Source organism: Carcharhinus amblyrhynchos, chromosome 8, assembly GCF_965287045.1.
Source record: "Carcharhinus amblyrhynchos chromosome 8, sCarAmb.v2.hapA, whole genome shotgun sequence".
Lineage (NCBI taxonomy): Eukaryota > Metazoa > Chordata > Chondrichthyes > Carcharhiniformes > Carcharhinidae > Carcharhinus > Carcharhinus amblyrhynchos.
This window is the reverse complement of record NC_137331.1, coordinates 68,767,080-68,787,061: the sequence shown is the minus strand read 5'-3', so window position 1 is coordinate 68,787,061 and position 19,982 is coordinate 68,767,080. Positions and strand designations below refer to the sequence as shown.

Below are 19,982 nucleotides of genomic sequence, written 5' to 3'. Positions count from 1 at the left end.
CCATTTTCAGACTGTTCTTGTGAAGGTAGTAGGAACAGGTGTGCTCCTCTCAATCTATAGTACTCATGATTAACCACACCACTATTGTCACTTCACCTCCCTTCTGGAAATTACCTTCATCAGCAAGCTTCATGTAGATATGCACCAGTCACTGAATAGCTACCCCAAAGTATACTAGTGAGGCCCAGTTTCATGTCAGCCCCGGGCCTCCAGTTGGGGCTCATGTTGCCTATTTCAGGCTCTAAAATCGGCCTAAAGGGATTTTTACTTCCTTATATATTGTCATTGTATATCAACATTATAGGAAAATATTGGCACCAAACAACTTCACAATCTGCACACTTAGATACTAGGGGAGTAACTTGAAACCAGACCCATATTCTTAAGTGATTTTAAAATGTGACATTAGATGAAGGAGAAGCACATAGCCTCTTTCCCACATAAAATGCAAAGATTTAACAAAGTTTTGTTACTGGCAAGGAGTTTGATCATTGTGAGCAAAGTGGAAAAGGGAGACTTTGAGAAAGAATTGACATAGAAGGCAAGATATTATGACTTCACTTGAGCAAGATTGGAATTCCGCCTGTGGTCAATGGAGATTTCCGTTGTCGGACCCTCATCCACCCCGATTCCGTAATAGGCAAGGTACTGGCGTTCCATCGAGATTTTCAAAAGATTTGAATTTCTTGAGGAATACTAGATAGGGGAATGTCAATGGATGTCATTTATATGATTTTTTGGAAGGCCTTCAATAAGGTCCCGCATAAAAGATCGTTAGCTAAAATTAAATCTCATGGAATCGAAGGCAAGTTATTGATCTGGTTAGGTGATTAGTTACACTGGAGAAGAATTTCTCATTTCTCCATGTTATATTTCATTTGCATGTTCTTGGCCATTTTCTAAATACTTTTGGAGTCACTTTACATCCTCCTCACAACTCACATTCCCACCTTGTTTTCTGTCTTGAGCAAACCTAGAAATATGAGCCGTGCTCCCCTCATGCAAATCATTGATATTGTTTGTGAATAGCTGGGGTGGTATGTCATCAAGTCCAAGGGATTTATTAGCTTTCAGTCCTATTAATTTTTCTAGTACCACTTTTTTACAAATGCTAATTTCTTTCAGCTCCTCATGTGCACTAATTCCTTGGTCTTCTAGTATTTTTGGCACAATTTCTATGTCTTCTTCTGTAAAGACGGAAACAAAATTTTTGTTCAGATTCTTTGCCATTTCTTTATCCTTGATAACAGAGACCGAGTAAATACTTCACCAATGAAGGAAATCATATAGTGCAAAGCATAGCTACATGTTAACTGTACCACCTTGTGACAGATATCACCAGCATCACCAACTCGTCCATAAAAATCATACAAATGAGTTGGAATTTTATCATGACAGCCCCAAACGGTGTAGGAAACCAGTAATGGATGAGGGGAACTGTTTGTTCTGTCAGTTGGCTTTGCCAAAGTTCTTTAATTTAACTACAGCATTAGCATTTTGTTTTTGGGTTTTCTGATTAGTTTAGAGTGGGCAGGTGAGATAATGCACCAAATTTGTCAAAACACGGATTCCTAATTCAAGGGCCCACCTGGGGTTAGAACAAATGAACTGTGCACCGATTTTTGAGGCTTCAGCAGTCATAGGAATGGAAAAGAGGCCTGGGAAGGTTTCCCAACCCTTTCGTCCTGGGAATCTCACTCCCACCTAAAGGTCTTGAGGGATCTGATAGGTACATTGAATCATAGACTTTCTACAGTGCAGAAGGATGCCATTGGGCATCCTCACTCAACCCCATTTTTTGGGGCTTTAATTCACTGACCCCCCCCGACCCGAACTTCTCACAGCACACACAAGCCCACCCCCCTTAGTGATTAAAAGTCTGTCCATGGTCCTCAAAATTCCTGCCTTGAGGAGGGTGAAAATGATAATTAACACTAAGGAGAATAAAGAATGTGCAGCAAAACTAGTTCAGCCAGGATTCCATCTCACTTATGTTGACTTCTTTAAATTTTTGTAACCTTGATAAGTTTTCCATTTCAAAATAGGCATCACAATTGCAATGCAAGATTAAATTGTCCAGTGCCTTCCAATGCAAGCAGCATGCAAACTTTGTGTTACCTATTAATTTACATATGATACCTGCATGCAGCCAGCATTAACGAGTGACTGCATTCCTCAGCAAGGAGGCCAAGTTAATGTGAGGCTAATATCACTTTATGTTAGGCTGCACTACTTAAAGGCATCCTGCACCTCTTAAAAGGAAAGTGCATTTGGCTGGAACAGGCACTGGAAGTAAGAGAGATCCCCAGTCACTTGGGAGAAGTGAAGGAAGAACCTGGCCAGTTTAAAATGCTGTATCAGTGAGGGAGATCTCCCAGACAGCACTGACACAAGAGACAAACACTGGAGGATTCCTGGAATTCTGGAAGATTGATATCAATGTTAACGTCACGGCAAGCAGCCAGATGGAGCACTGAGGGTAAACAAATCAGCTGAGTGAACAGGAAGTAATTTTTTAAAACATGCACAGAGAGCTCAAAGCTAAGGAGAATGGACCTGAAGGAGTTCAGGGGCAGAGCATTTGTAGTCAGGATGTGAGGTAAAATAATTAAATGAAATGGCAACACAATGAAAGGTGCTGCTTGGTAAATAGCTGGTGATTATAACTGTGTGAGTCTTTAATAAGTCTTTATTTAGTTGATTAGTAAATAGAGACATAGCAGCACATCTCAGTCCCATGAGTACACATCCTATTCCATGTGGGAACTCCAGGATGCTTCTTATGTCCTGAACAGCCACATGTGCCAGAAGCATTGTTAGCTAGAGGAGTCTTCAGCTCTGGTTTTCAGGAGCAGCTGCAGTCACTGGGGTGCATGCAAAACTCTGGAAGCTACAAGGCAAGCACATTTCTGAGTATTATCCTTAGATTTGTGGGGCACTGGGCTGGTGTTGGAGGGACGTGGCACGTATACAGGCCAGACAGGTTACACTTCAATAGAGCTAGGACCAATGTCCTTACAGGGCAGTTTGCTAGCATTGTTTGGAATGGTTTACACAAACATGGAAGGGGCATTGGGGAGCAGGATGTAGCAATATAAAGGAAATACAAGGTACATAAGGGATTAGGAAAGTCAGCCAGCAATACAAGAAACTATAGGAAAGTACTAGAGATGGAGTAAGAGGGAATACAATTAAGTCTCAATTATGTTTACTGGGCATATACATAAACATAGCATGGTAGATAAGGTCGGTGAATTGTAGGCACAGATGGGAGTTCAACTGTCTGTTGATAATGGAAATCTGGCTCAAAAATGGTACTAAATATCTGTATATACCATAAAATAGAATCTCTACAGTGCAGAAAGAGGCATTCGGCCTGTTGAGTCCCACACAGACCCTCCACTTCGCCCTATCCCCATAATCCCTGGTGCTGTGAGGCAGCAGTGCTAACCACTGCGCCACCGTGCCACATACAAAATTGTCAGGAGAAGATAGGGAAACACAGAAGAGGGGTGTGGGTATCAATTAAAGTAAATATTACAATACTGGCGAGAGAAGATGGCTGGAGGAGTCAAGACAGAATTTATTGTGTAATATTAAAGAATAACAGAACAGCATGACACAATTGAATGCATTCTATAGGCCTTCGATGAAATGGATAGACACTGAGGAGCAAATTTGAGAGAAATTATGTGATACAAAAACTGTAGAGTCATGACAATGGTGTCCATAATTATCCTAATACAAACAGGGATAGTAGTGTTGTAATGGACAAAGTGGGGGAAGATTTTCTGAAGTGAGTTCAGGAGAATTTATTTGAGAATTTATGAGCATGGAAGGACAGGGGCATTGCTGGATTTGGTTCTGGAGAATGAAATGGGTAAACTGGATCAAGTGTCAGAAGGACAACATTTAGGGTACAGTGATCATTGTATCATAAGGTTTAGATTAGCTATAGAAAGGAACAAAAAGCCATCTAGAATAAAAATGCTTAATCAGAGCACAGTCAATTTTAATAAGACGAGAAAAGAACTGAGACAGGTAGATTGGACTCAAAGGTTGGTAGGAAAATCTGTAATGGAACAATGGGCTGCCATGTAAGAACTATCTTGGCTATTGTCAAAGTACATTCCCATGAGAGAAAAAGGTATAACAAAGTCAGAACACCCTGGATGACAAATGAGAGATAAAGATGAAACAGGAAATGGCATGTATGACAAATGTCAGGTGTAATATACAACTGAGAACTAAACTGAATATAGAATGTTCAGAAGGGAAGTGAAAAAGGGAATACAAGAGGCAATGAGAGATTGAGAAGAGATTGGCAGTAAACACCAAAAGGGAATTCAAGTCTTCCATTCGTGCATAAATAGTAAAAAGATAGTAAGAAGATGGATTGGCTTGGGGTTAAAAATGGGATTTCACAATCAGGTAAGTTACAAGCAAAATTCAGTGGATGCCGGAAATCTGAAATAGAAAACAGATAATGCTGGAAAAACTCAGCAGGTCTGGCAGCATTTGTGGAGAGGGAAACAAAGAGATGGAGAAATGTGGTGGATTTTATATTGTTGTAAGAGGGAGTGGAGCAGGTGGAGAAAAGTAGGAGGTCAGGAATAGTGTGAGCTAGGAAAGACTGCATAAAGATGTTTAGGGCACAAGACACAGGAAGTATTAATGGTAGTGATAAAGATAAAGAAGGTGCTGATAGCACCTTCCAGCACTTTGCTATGACAGAGAGTGGACAGCTGGGACAGTAATTGGCCAGGTTGGATTTGTCCTGATTTGTTTTTTGCACATGATATACCTGGATAATTTTCCACATTGTCAGGTGGATGCCTGTGTTGTGGCTGTTCTGGAAATGCTTGGTTAGGGACATGCCCAATTTTAGAGCACAAATCTTCAGTATCATTGCTGGAAAGTTACCAGGGCCCATAGCCTTTGTAGTATCCAATGCCTTCAGCTGTTTTTTGATACTATGTGGAGTGAATTGAATTGGCTGAAAATTGGTGAAACTGGGAAACACAGGAGGAGGCTGGCATGGGTTATCTACTCGGCACTTCTGGTTAAAGATTGTTGCAAATCCTTTCGCCTTGTCTTCGGTACTGATGTGCTGGGGTCCCCCCTCATTGCGGATAATGATATTTGTGGAGTCCTGCATTGTTTAACTGCCCACTACCATTCATGACTGGATGTGACAGGACTGCAGTGGTTAGGTCTGATCTGTTGGTTGTGGGATTTCTTAGTATATGTTGCTTATATTATTTGGCATGCAAGTAGTCCACCAGTTTTGCAGCTGCAGCTTCACCAGATTAATTTCTAATTATTAAGTATGCCTCGTGCTCCTCATGGCATACCCTCCTGCACTCTTCATTGCACCAGGGTCAATCCCCTTACTTGACAATAATAGTAGAGTGGGGGACATGCCAGGCCATGGGTTTTTATGACAATCGGCAATGTTTCATGGTTACTATAACTAAGACCAGCTTTTAATTCCAGATTTAGGAACTAAATTTAAATTCCACCAATTTACCGTGGTGGGGTTTGGACTCATGTCCCAGTGCCAGGACCTGTGGATTACTAATCCATTGAAATTTGGTGAAGGGGCCTGAGAAATAGCTGAGACTGAGTTGTCCCTGACTTTCCAGCTCATGAACAGTGCAACCCAGCCTTGTAAATTCCTGGTCATAGTGAAACAGAAATGACATTGCATGGACTAAAAATTAATAAGGGGGAGGTATTAGCTAGACTGGAGGTCTTGTGACACAGTGGGTAGCATCCTTGACTCTGAGCGAGAAGCTCCAGGTTTGAGTCCCACCCCCAGACTTGATGGCCAAGGAAGGTGAGTTCATAACACATCAAACAGATGAGTGGTTAATCTGCAAATCTTTCCAACATACCAATGACTAATGGTAAGTCTGGGAGAGACTCAAGGTCAGCCATGCTCAATGTGGAATGGAACCCCTCAAGCTACAAGTACCTGGAGACAGACTTGTGACCTTTTCTGGGGCTTGCTAGCTATAGAACCATACAAGAGTCTGCCTTAATGCACCACTAGATGCAGGAAGAGAATTAGAATTGGAATTGGAATTGGATAGGCTGTGTGCGCCAGAACTTTTTTCATCACCAGGAGATGTATCCAAGCGAGATCACTGAGGGAAGGAAGGGTGGAAATTGCGTTCTATTCTTCCTTAGTTACTTGGGTGATTTCAAGGGACTGGAGAGCACATTGTTCAAAAAAGGGTTGAAGGATTAATCCGGGAATGGCAGACTAGTTGGTGGTGAGAAAGCTTTTCGAAACAGTTTGTTAAAGGTAAATTGTGTTTAAGTAACTTGTTTAGGTAGCAGGGAGCGATGATGAGGTAAATGTAGTTGATATTATGTGCACGAACATCCAAAAGGCACTTGGATAAAGTGCTGCGTAATAGGTTTGACAGGAAATTTGAAGCTTATGGAATAAAAGAGACAGTGGCATCGTGGATATAAATTTGGCTGAGTGATCGGAAATAACAGTGTGTTTTTGAACTTAAGGACGGCAGGCAATGGGATTCTCAGGATCGATATTAGGACCACTGCTTTTCTTGTTCTGTGGGTGGAACCTTGTGAGGCTCTTGGAAACAGGAAAACAGGAAGTCGGGACACTTAAATAGGCAGACGGCAAAATGTCAGCTTCCTGACAACAGGATGAAAGTTTGGTATTAAGCTGGCAGTGGACTGAAGGTGCATTATGCTTCCCAATGGCAAGTGACGGGAATCTCTTTTTAATACATTAGCATGCCATGTATGCCCATTAAAACACAACTTTAACCAGATTAACGTATACCTTTGGAATTAGGAATGCAACATATAAGAAAAATGTGCCTTCAGACTCATGGCTGGTTAATGATGTTGTGCAGCAAGTGACATAGTCATCTGGTGGCTTTGGACTGAGTAGCAGTTACTCTTGTATGGGTATTTTTGTTGTGCTGGGGAGAGGAGGCATTGATGTCTGAGACTGAATGGCTGTGAAAAGGAAAGGGGTCATGGCAGCAGAAGGTGGCAAGGGCAAAGAATGATGGCAGCTCTATGAAGTCTCTTGGAGGCCAGAGGGAGGAAGATGGCCTGCATAAGGAAAGTTAATGTCTATAGATAGCAGGTCAATCACGATTGTGGGAGATCAAGTGTTATACATGGAAAGTAAGGATGGGGTTCTGACAGTTGGAGACTAAGAGAGGCAATGCTAAAGATAATGGAGAGACAATTGCAGATAATGGATGGCAGGTCAAGGGTCACCAGGGTTGGGGGCAGTGCGGGGGAGATGGGAGTTCTTGTGTGTTGGGGGTAAATTCGACCATGAAGGTTATTTGGTCATGGATGATGATGGAAGTGGGGGGGTGGTTTTGAAGATCACCAATAGCAGGACAAGGGTGATGAAGTGAGGTTTGAAAAAGATGGAAGGAAGTTCAAAGGGAGGATGCAGGGATAGTTTCCAGTTCTGTTGTCACTGTGTGAGTGTTCATGGACATGGCTGTGACAAAAGGAAGAGTTCAATGAAGTAAAATTCAAGGATGGATTTGTTCATGTTGGGGTGAGTGGAAATCAGTGTGTGGCCAATACTAAATATAAGTCTACCCAGTGGGTAGATGCAGAAGTGAGGGTCCTTAAAGACTGTGCAGATCAGATCTTTGCTTGACTTCTGTACACAGATCACCTCAGGCAGACAAAATGGATCAAGTGCACCCAATGCTTCTGCTAGTTCTATGCAGCTGCAGAGGAACCAGCAGAGGGTGACCGTGTGCCAGACTAACAACAGTCAGAAGAGGGTGGGCAGTTCATGATGCTGGCAGCCAAGGACCAGTAATGAGCATATCATCAAATATGCTGCAAGCATATAACTCCTGCAAATGTTAGACAGGCAATGTCAGAAATGGCTGAGGATGTTACGAACCTCCAGCATTCACCTCTGTCAGCTCCTACAGGATGACCTACATCCTTGTAGATTTGAAGGCAATCTAATATCAGTAGTTTTAAAAGTGACCACGCATTGAATTTCTCCGCCTGTGGGTCTTTCCAGGACTCTACTGGAAACATGTGTGGCAGGAATGGGACGGCAGTAGTTATGGGAGATTTCAATCTGCATATTGATTGGTCGACCCATGTTGGACGAGGTGGGCTCGAGGAGGAGTTCTTGGAATGCTGCCGGGATAATTTCCTTGAACAGTGTGTGTTGGAGCCGACGAGGGAGCAAGCTATCTTGGATCTGGTGCTATGTAATGAGGCGGGTAGAATTAGGGACCTTGCGGTGAAGGATCCTCTTGGAGAGAGTGATCATTGTATGGTGGAGTTTCTGGTGCAGATGGAGGAGGAGAAAGTGGGTTCCCGGACACGCGTCCTTTGTTTGAATAGAGGGGAGTATGGTAGGATGAGAGAAGAATTGGCGAATGTGGACTGGGGGAGTGCGTTGGAAGGTAGGTCTGCTGAGGAGCAGTGGAGGATCTTTAAGGAGATCTTTCTTGGTGCTCAGCAGAAATTTATTCCGATGGTTAAAAAGGACAGTAGGAAGAGAGGAAATAAGCCGTGGATAACGAAGGAGGTGAAGGAAAGTGTTAAATTAAAAGCGGAGGAATTTAGCGTAGCTAAGAGCAGTGGGCGAGAAGAGGATTGGGAAAGGTTTAAATGTCAACAAAGATTGACAAAGAAGTTGATAAAGGAGGGTAGGAGAAGCTATGAGGCTGGGCTAGCACTTAATATAAAAAAGGATAGCAAGAGTTTTTATAAATATATAAAAAGGAAGAGGCTGGCTAGGGTGAACGTTGGTCCTTTAGAGGATGAGAAAGGGGAGCTAGTGGTAGGGGATGGGGATATGGCGAAGGTCTTGAATAACTTTTTTGTTTCTGTCTTCACGGAGGAGGACGTGAATAATTTGCCGGGTGTTAGCGATGGAAAGGTGGTAGGAATGGAGGGTCTTAATGACATTACTGTTACTAGAGAGGTGGTGCTCGACAGACTGGAGGGGCTGATTGTGGACAAGTCCCCAGGACTGGATGGAATGCATCCGAGGGTTCTGAAAGAAATGGCGGAGGTGATAGTGGATGCCTTGGTGGTTATTTTCCAGACGTCGCTGGATTCCGGGGAAGTGCCGGAAGATTGGAAAACGGCTAATGTTACGCCGTTGTTTAAGAAGGGTGCCAGGCAAAAGGCGGGGAATTATAGGCCAGTTAGTTTAACGTCTGTGGTAGGTAAAATGTTAGAATCCATCATTAAGCAGGAAATTGCGAGGCATCTTGAAGGGAATTGCTTGATAGGGCGGACGCAACACGGTTTCATTAAAGGGAAGTCGTGTCTGACAAATTTACTGGAGTTCTATGAGGATGTGTCTAGGGCAGTGGATAGAGGAGAGCCGGTGGATGTGGTCTTTCTGGATTTTCAGAAGGCGTTTGACAAGGTACCTCACAAGAGGTTATTGCAGAAGGTCAGGGGACATGGAGTTGGGGGTAGGGTGTTAGCGTGGATAGAGGATTGGTTGTCAAATAGGAGGCAGAGAGTGGGGGTCAATGGGTGCTATTCGGATTGGCGGATGGTGACTAGTGGGGTGCCCCAGGGGTCGGTGCTGGGGCCTCAGCTATTTACCATTTATATAGATGATCTGGAGGAGGGAACCGAGTGCAGGGTGTCGAAATTTGCTGATGACACCAAGATTGGGGGAACGGCAAATTGTGCGGAGGGTGTGGAGAGTCTGCAGAAGGATCTAGATAGGCTGGGCGAATGGGCCAGGAAATGGCAAATGGAATTTAATGTTGGCAAGTGTGAGGTGGTCCACTTTGGTAGGAAGAATGGTAGGAAGGACTATTACTTACGTGGCGAAAAACTGCAGCAGGCGACGGTGCAGAGGGACCTCGGGGTCCTTGTGCATGAATCGCAAAAACCCAGCTTGCAGGTGCAGCAGGTGGTCAGGAAGGCGAATGGGATGCTGGCCTTCATAGCGAGGGGGATTGAATATAAAAGTAGGGAGGTCTTGCTGCAGCTGTATAGGGCATTGGTGAGGCCGCAGCTGGAGTACTGTGTGCAGTTTTGGGCGCCGCACCTGCGCAAGGATATTTTGGCCCTGGAGGGAGTGCAGAGGAGGTTTACTAGGCTGATACCGGAGTTGAGGGGATTGAGCTATGAGGAGAGGCTGAATAAACTAGGCTTGTACTCGTTAGAGTTTAGAAGAATGAGGGGAGATCTCATTGAGACGTATAAGATGATGAATGGGATGGATAGGATAGAGGTGGAGAGACTCTTCCCGCTCAAAAAAGACAGTAGGACTAGGGGGCACAGCCTCAAGATAAAGGGGAGGCGGTTTAGAACGGAGTTGAGGAGGAACTTCTTCACTCAAAGGGTGGTGAATCTCTGGAATTCTCTGCCCGTTGAAGTGGTGGAGGCTGCCTCGCTAAATATTTTTAAGAAGCGGGTTGATGGGTTTTTGATAAGAGAAGGGATTAAGGGTTATGGGGAGAGGGCGGGAAAGTGGAACTGAGCCACGACAGATCAGCCATGATCTTATTGAATGGCGGGGCAGGCTCGAAGGGCTAGATGGCCTACTCCTGCTCCTATTTCTTATGTTCTTATGTTCTTATGTTCTTATTCACTAGTTAGCCATTCACAAATGCACCAGGGAGGTCAGCAATGGCGGTAAGAGGATATGTCCACAGAAACCTAACTCATGACACCTGTGTGGAACACATAAAGCCCAGGAGAAAAGAGATACAATTCTGCCCTGCCTCAGCAAAAGGACAACTGTTAAATAGATCAATGGACTGTTGAAGATGAGATTCCACTGGCTGGATATGCTAAAGAGATAAAGCCCGAGATTTTCCAGTCCTTCCCACTCGTGGGATTGGCCAGACACACTGAAGGCAATCACCCGTGATGGGTTTCTTGGCAGCGTAGCTGTAAGAAACATAAGAACATAAGAAATAGGAGGAGTAGGCCATCTAGCCCTTCGAGCCTGCCCCGCCATTTAATAAGATCATGGCTGATCTGAAGTGGATCAGTTCCACTTTCCCGCTTTCTCCCCATAACCCTTAATTCCCCTGTCTATCAGAAACCGATCTACCTGTGACTTAAATATATTTAGTGAGGTAGCCTCCACCACTTCAACGGGCAGAGAATTCCAGAGATTCACCACCCTTTGAGTGAATCAATCAGCACAATCAGCACAAATTATTTATTTCGGTGGGACCGGAAGAGTCTGCCAATGGCGAGCTGCCTTTACATCTGGAAAACCCATCATAGGATAGCTGGCAAATCCCAGTTATAGTCTCCAGGATCATTGTTGCCCACTGTACCCTACACAACCTCATAAAGAACAAAGAAGAATATAGTATAGGAACAGGCTCTTCGGCCCTCCAAGCCGGTGCCGATCATGATGCCCTAACTAAAGGAAAAACTTACTCGGTCCATATCCCTCTTTTCCCTCTCTATTCCTGTACTTACGTAGATACCTCGTGAATGTTGCTAATGTGCCTGCTTCCACCATCTTCTCTGGCAGCGCACTCCAGGCACCCACCATTCTCTATGTGAAAAACTTCTCCCACACATCTCCCTTAAATCTTCCCCCTCTCACCTTGAGCTTGTGCCCTTTTGTAATTGACACTTCTACCCTGGGAAAAAAGCCTTTGACTATCCTCCCTGTCTATGCCTCTTATAATTTTGTAGACCTCTATCAGGTCTCTCCTCAGCCTCCATCTTTCCAGTAAAAACAATCCTAGTCTATTCAACCTCTCCTCATAACCAACACCCGTGAGACCAGCCAACATCCTGCTGAACCTTCTTTGTGCTCATTCCAAAGCTTCTACGTTCTTCTGGTGGTGTGGTGACCAGAACTGCATGCAATACTCCAAAAGTGGCCGAAACAAGGTTTTAAATAGCTGTAATATGATTTCCCAACTCTTGTACTCAGTGCCCACGCTGATGAAGGCAAGCATACCATATGCTTTCTTAATCGCTTTGACCACAGTGCTGCCACTTTTAGGGAACTGTGGGCCTCTACACCCAGATCCCTCTGTCTGTTAACGTTCCTAAGGGTTCTGCCATTTACAGTATAATTCACATCTAAATTTGATCCTCCAAAATGCATCACCTCACATTTGTCTGGATTAAACTCCATCTGCCATTTTTGTGCCCAAGTCTCCAATCTAGCTATATCCTTTGACAATCCCCAGCACTGTTAGGAATTCTACCAATCTTAGTGACATCTGCAAACTTACTAATCAGACCACTCTCATTTTCCTCCAGATCACTTATACATACTACTACAACAGAGGTCCCAGCACTGATCCCTGTGGAACACCACTAGTTACATATCTCCATTCTGAAAAAAACACCCTTCCACCACCACTCTCTGTGTCCTATAACCAAGAAGTGGAGATGCCAGCGTTGGACTGGAGTAAACACAGTAAGACGTCTCACAGCAATAGGTTAAAATCCAATACGTTTATTTGGTAGCAAAAACCATTAGCTTTCGGAGCGCTGCTCCTCCGTCAGGTGACCTGTATTCCTCACCTGACAAAGGAGCAGTGAGCACTCTGAAAGCTAATGGCTTTTGCTACCAAATAAACCTGTTGGACTTTAACCTGGTGTTGTGAGACTTCTTACTGTGTCCTATGACCAAGCCTGTTCTGTATCCATCTAGGCAGCCCGCCCTGAATCCTATGTGATTTAGTTTTTGTACCAGTCTAGCATATGCCTTACTTACATCCATTTAATCTACATCCACAGTCCTTCCCTCATTAATTATCTTTGTCACCACTTCAAAGAACTCAATCAAGTTGGTGAGACATGACCTTCCCTGTCCAAAATCATGCAGCTTATCACTAACTAGTCCATTTTCTTCCAAATATGCATATATCTTGTTCCTCGGTACCTTCTCCAAAAACTTCCCCAACACTGTCGTCAGACTCACTGGCCTATAATTTCCTGGATTATCCCTACTTTCGTTTTTAAACAAGGGATCAACATTGCCGATTCTCCAGTCCTCTGGAGTCATGCCTGTGGTCAAAGAGGATGTGAAGGTGTCTGCAGGATTGGCAGACTGGGAAATGGAGGATCTGGATGTCTCCTTAGATGAAGAAGAAGGGTAAGAAGCTGATGTTCATGAGGGAGTGGATTGTGTGTCTGCTGCTACAAATTCCAAGAGTGATGGAATGGCGCACTCGACAGGCATGTGACACTCTCACTGCACCCGTATTCCAGCCAGAATGAAGTCCCTGCAAGTTCTTTTGATCTCCTCATAAAACGTCAGTGCATAAGTGCCAGCAGAACTGATACTTGGCCTCCCAGACAAATGTACAAGCTCATCTTCTCTGTCATCTTAATGGAAAAATACTTCAGGCCATTTGCATGAGCAAGCCCACATGCAAGGTTTGGTCAAATCCACACATTAAAAGGAGATTGAGCTATGTGCAGGCTGTCTCACAAGTAGCAACATGAATTCTGGTGGATGGCGGGGAGTGGATGCCTCTCTGGGTATTGTTTAAATATGGTACCCAAATCTTATACCCAGTGAGGCAAGGGTGGCTTATGCCCACCCCCTCTGTCTGATTGGGTGGGTTTCTTACCTCTGCCTATCTAATTCACTGGCTGCCATGTGATCATGTGGTCAGCCACTCCCTCCACGAGTGGAAACGACATGCACTTCTAGTCCCACCATCAGGACTCATGACCCTAGAAGATGCCACTCCATGGATGGGGCTGCAGTTATGTCAGAGAAATAACGACCATTTATCTTATAAACTTAGTGATGCCATAATGAATTCAGGCACTGGATACTGGAAAACTCTAAATCCAGGAGACGAGTTAATTATTCACCTCACTCTGTCAGTTACTTTCTTTTAGCTCCCCAATACAAAACCATTATCTAGTATTCATCCCTGCAGGGGTACTACTTTACCTGTTGGTAGCCATTGCCAGCAGTTTGAACATTGTTCAAAAATTAAGTGGTACAATCATCACCAGAATCTATTTCTAATTATGTTGTGGTCAGCATACTAACAGATGCATATAATTCTATAGATGCATTTTAAGTGGGAAAAATTGTTTGAAGCTAAGGTTTTAAAAAAAACCTTTTAAAGACCATGTACCTTAAACAGGCTGTTATGTGGCTCATTATTTTTACTTATTATTAAACTTAATAGTACATAATCCGGTAAAATTACCCAACTACTTCACTTCTGTTCAATACATCTCTTCTGCTGAATGTATCGCATTGGGAAAAGCCAATATTAATTCAGTGCCAACCGATCAGGAGTTCTCCACAGGAACTGGCCTCTTTTCTACAGAGTGGAGCAAAGTGATTTAAGACCTATTCAGCAACTCACCCCGAGATCCTTTAGAGCGTGTGCGCAGTCTCTTTTCCTCACTGTCTGCATCCATCTGTAACATGGTGAAAGATGTTAATGGCATCTATTGCCTATGATTTCTGGCACTCACCTTGGCATAAATTCATAAACAGAACAAAGATGTTTGCTCAATAGTTTTGCACTGAGTTCACCCAAACTTATCTGAGTTATTGCTGGACAACGATCATCTCTAGTTTTTTTTGCATTCTCAGAAAGAAACTGAGTGAATAGGATGTGATGTTACCTTAGTTTAAATGGGAAACATGACTCTTTTATCTAATGTTGTGTTGTGATTGAAAGCAGTGACCTGTATTAGATTTATAATAGGGGAGCAGGTGTGGCTATGATGGACCTTAATTTCCTTTAATAAACCTTTTGTGTGCTGCACTCATATGGCAATACGATGCTCTCTGAGGCCCTATGCATAATAGGTTCATTACTTTTGATTACTATGGTCTATTGAGAGAAAGAACTCCCCAACACACTATATTATGTGCTGTTACATCAATATATATACCATTTATTCATTTTCTTTCAGTAGTTCACGTGCAGCACTTACAGTGATTTTAACAACTAGCCTTCATAAATTAAACTATCAAAAGACACAACTGGTGTATTTTATAGCTGGTAGAATTAGCATCAATGTGTTTTTTTTTGCTGCATCCATCTCTCAAGTTATTTTAAATTTGATTTGGCCGTGTATAATGATAATAAATCTTTAATCTCCAACAACATTGTATTGTGGTAAATAGACGCAAGAATGAATTTATAATATCTGTTGGAAAGATAAATCAAGTCAGATTGACATGGCCAAGCTTTCTACTTTGGTACTTTCTGAGAAGGAGAATCACTTCTGTTCTAAATGAATGAAGACTCGGACACACAAACATCCTTTGAACGAAACTAATTTCTGCTGCACATTGAAATTGTATAATTTGGATGCAGACGCTTAATGATAAAATTGCTTTGCAATATGCAGCAATAAAATGCATGATTTATGGACTTTATTTTAAAAAATGCAATCCTGGCCAGTTGTAGTTATTAAAAAAATATATAATGCAACGCTATATCAGCCTTCACTAAGTGTATCCAAACAATTCTTGCTGCAACTTACATTGCTTCTTCTGCACTCTTTCTTGAACCATACTGGCAGATTCCCTTCCTAACACCTAAGCTTGTGGTGTCTGACTAAATCATTTTTATTGAAATTTGATTTTCCTTACAACTGGCAAGAATTAGAATTTTGTACAAGCGACACTGGAAAATGTGAGGGAAGCATTTCTTATACAGACAGCAGTTGCTTAGAAAACCCAATAAAAACTTAAAAAGTAGGGTAGAAGGGAAATGGATAAGATTCCACACATAAAGCAATTAACTAGCGATAATGAACTTGATATGTGTAGTTCTTTCAAATTAAGGGCAAGATAGCCTGATTGATTATCAACCTTGCTCTTTAACATCAAGCCTGTCCTCAATTTAGCAAGACTTCATAAACTAGAAATTACTGAGGAACCTGCGACATTTACATATAACATTTGCCTGTCCAGTATAACAAAGGAACAGTCATATTTATTTCTAACAGGTCAGCACCTCTGAGCCGAGAGAGAATGAATGGCTTCTGCCACTGTGCATCTTTGAAAATAGAAAATGAATTGAACTGTAAATAAAGCCAATTAGTGGCCTCTAAATTTGTCACACAGCAAATTGTAAAGTAACCCCAGTTAAAATTAAAGCATTTACTTCTAGGACCTTAGGGGTGTGCGTGTACCACTGCACCAATGAGCACATTTACAATGGAAATATTTAATAAAGACACTGAGCCTCACCTTTGTCGGGTTGATGCTACAATTATCTGGTGCTTCACAGCGTCCAAGCCTTTCACTGTTTCCACGTATCAATGTCTGCTTTAACAGGTAATCCTGAAATTCATTTTCTGTAAGATTAAAAACATCGACAATATACTCTTGTGTTTTAACAGGAAAGTAAAACGTAAAATAAAAAGAGTCTGAATGCTTTACCAGAATTTTCTTTAAATGTTAACTTATCTGATTTTAGTAAGTTTGTTTTAAATTCTCGGACCTATACTGCCAGGTTATATCATGGTAGAGAGCAGCACCAGTTAAGCTTATTATCAACACCAATTCTATTCTTTTAATCTAAGATGAGTACGCTGAACAGCACAAAATCTCATTTCACCTCAAGTTCCTTGAACCTAACAATGTTGAACCAGAGTTGCTTTGTTTAAATAATACATTGTAAGATTAAGGCACAGCTATCAATATCTATTTCTTTTATGACCAATCAGCCAGCTTTCAAATAGAGGACCCCACTAAACGGGGGGCACTTTATGGAGACCGCAAGAGCGGGAAATGTAGAGTGCGAGGTGGCTTAATTAGGTGGGTTGTGAAATGTCAATTTCCCAATGGTGGGTTGAGATGCAGAAGCAAAGTCAATGGTATGTTTTTGGCTTGTAGAAAATTTTGCTGGCTTGTGGTGGATTCATACTTGCAATACTCATGCATGCCATGAATGCTCATTAATTTGAAACAATTTTTAATAAAGTCCGACATTTGGAGAAAGTCAGTAGTGTGTGAGAATCTCTTGGCTCTTCATTTGCAAACATTTAAAGGTGAAGTGCACATGTTGGCTTTGTGCAGCTGTGTGTAAGATTTGCCTTGTCCAACTCTATGGAACAGGGAGAGGTGCGTGGGAATGGACTCTTGCATAGAGGCTTAGGATTGGGTAAGCACGAATCAGAGTGGTTTTGGAGTTGAATCTGAGGCAGAGAAGTGTGACAAGGAAAGGGCTGGGTGTCCTGGATGTGGTGGGGGAGAGGGGTAGGCAGTGGGAAGGGGTGGTAGAGACAGTCAGACATGGTAAGAACATAAGGAGTCTAAGCAGCGCTTTCAAAACTGTCCAAATGTATGTCCATTTCAGGGTCTTGGTTAATGGAGTCTTTATAGGTCTCCGAGTTCACCTAAGATATTTCAGTTATCCCTGCTGAGAATGATCTCGGACAGTGTTCTTTCCAATGCACAGAAAGGAGGGCCAGATAAGCCACAAAATTCAGCCACATTACAAACAGTACCCACTGGACACTGATACAGACATTCCATGCAGAGATGACACAGAAGCACAAAATTGTTTCTTCCATAATAAAAGAAATGTCTCTAACTCCCTGTAGCCATCAATGTGTGTTAACTATGAGACATGCCAGGACATTTATCTAAGCTACCTCAACAAATAATAATGATGCATACATGGATGAAGTGAAACCAATGTAATGTGAAATACGTACAATTGAAGTTTAATTTTGAGAAATATCCTTGCCACCTTTATGCTCCCAAGTCTTATGTTAATGGCAGTGTAATTGGATAGGAAAATTGTGGCCATGATGCAGAGCACCCCCCCACCCCCATTTGACTAGGAGGCTCTTTAATACGCTACCTACAGATGCAGTATTGGCAACTTCAGCGGGTTACACCATCGAAAAACTTTCTCAACCATTAAACCGAACGTGTTTTGCACTGACACTTAGAATTATAATTAAAATAGCAAAAGGGAAAAGGCAAAAATAGTGACAATGCACAGTTCTGGTTATGACATTGGGAATGACACACTGTTGACAAAATTCCAGCCAAAGTCTGGACCTTACAGCCTTTACCATTATGATTTTTATTACATGGACATTTCTGAACAGTAATATAGAGAGAGGCAATGGCATAATGGTGTTATCACTCGACTCTTAATCCAGATAATGTTCTGAGGACCTGGATTCAAATCCCTCTATGGCAGATGGTGAAATTTGAATTCAATATAAAAAAATCTGGAATTAAGAATTTACTGATGACCATGAAACCACTGTCAATTGTCAGAAAATTCCATCTGGTTCAGGGAAGGAAACCTACTGTCCTTACCTGGTCTGGGCTACCTGTGACTCCAGAGCCACGGGAATGTGGTTGACTCTCAATTCCCCTCTGGGGATGGGCAATAAATGTTGGCTAGTCAGTGATACCCAGGTACCACGAATACATAAAAAAAAGTTCTTCTATTCTCCATTTTTTGCCATTGTTTATTGAAATGGGATGCAAAACATTTAGAAGGGAATCTGCAGTCTTCACAATTTTTGTGAATTTAGTTTAGACCTATTTAAGAAAAGTCTTTTCCACACATTTGAATTGATCTCTTGTTAAGAACATAACTCCAAATTGATTCAATAAAAGTTTTCTGTTTTTACACTTTGATCCATGGTAAGGTTTTAAGCTCACAAGTATCATGTCTTCAACATCTGTAACAAGTGTGGTATTCAAAGCACTGCATATCTTGATCTCATTTTGCAAGGTCCCTTCATACATAACCATACATCTCATTGCTATAGTATCAGCTGATGTAGAAAAGGGAAGCTACCGCAATGGCGCACACAAATCCTGTTTCTTTATCTAGTGCATTAATTGTGTCCCATAATTACATTTAGATCTATTAGTCTACAAATGACTCATACTTAAGACCTGTCTGCTATATAATACAGCAGTTCAATGGTTATGTTATTAGACTAGTAATTCAGAGGATTATTAATCCAGAGAATATGAATTCAAGTTCTACTCTGCAAATACGTGAACTTGAATTTGGTTAGAAAAACTGGAACTGTTCTCTTCAGGACAAAGCATTTAAGGGAGATTTAACAATAGTAATAAAAATTATGAAAGGTTTTGTTCCATTGGCATGAGGGCTGATAACCAGAGTACACAGGTTTAAGATAATTAGTAAAATAACCAGAAAGGAAAGATTTTTTAAACACAAGTTAAAATGTGGCTATTACAATGTGGAATACACTGGCTGAAAGGAGGAACTGGGAGGCAAAATAGATTCAGTAGTAACTTTCAAAAGAGAACTGGATATATACATGAAAAGGGGAAAAAAAATCCAAGCCTATGAGAATGTGAGGGTGAGTATGATGAATAAGAGGTACAGTGAATACACTCGTTCTGTGCTGTATGATTCTGTGGCAATCCTTTACCTGCTATTTTAACAGAGAATATACCTGTTTGTTTTAAATAACCCTATACCTGTGAAAACAACAGAAAATGCAAGGTCATATTTGGGTTGACGGTGGTGTAACGATAATGTAGCTGGGCATGGGTTCAAATCCCACCATGCCAACTGATGGAATTTAATAACAATGTGCAGGGGTTCAGGGAAGAGGCAAAGAAATGGCACTAAGCCATGATGCTCATGCAGAGAGCCAGCACTGACATGATGGGCCAAATGGCCTCCTTCTGCACTGTAACAATCACTATAACAATTCTATGGTTCTGTCATATAAACAATGCTTAGATTTGGACACAGTACCGTAGCTGAGGCCGAACCAGCAATTTATAAATGTTTACTATAAATCCCTTGTTGTTTTAATCTACACCTCTACGTATAAAGTCAAGGATCTGGTCGGCTGTTTCGAGGACCGTATTAAACTGAACCAATATTTTATACAGTCCAGTTATTGATCAGTGCAAAATACTAGGGGACTATAATGCCATTTTCCAACTACTAGAATGGATCACGGTGCAAAAGTAGCTATTTCTTTTAAATGTCATGTTTAGACACAAAGGACTCCCAGCATGGGAGAAG

The 19,982-nt window shown here is 42.0% G+C and overlaps 1 protein-coding gene across 1 annotated transcript in view; it reads right to left on the bottom strand.

The window, feature by feature from the left end:
• Positions 1-16,253, bottom strand: part of st18 (ST18 C2H2C-type zinc finger transcription factor) — a 138,610-nt gene extending 122,357 nt beyond the window's left edge. Inside the window, exons 1-2 of the mRNA XM_080193538.1 lie at positions 16,184-16,253; positions 14,337-14,391 (exon numbers count right to left, since the gene is read on the bottom strand). Coding sequence (XP_080049664.1) covers positions 14,337-14,391 — 55 coding nt within the window. The 5' untranslated portion in view covers positions 16,184-16,253. The remainder of the gene's footprint in view (positions 1-14,336; positions 14,392-16,183) is intronic.
• Between the last annotated feature and the right edge of the window lie 3,729 nt (positions 16,254-19,982).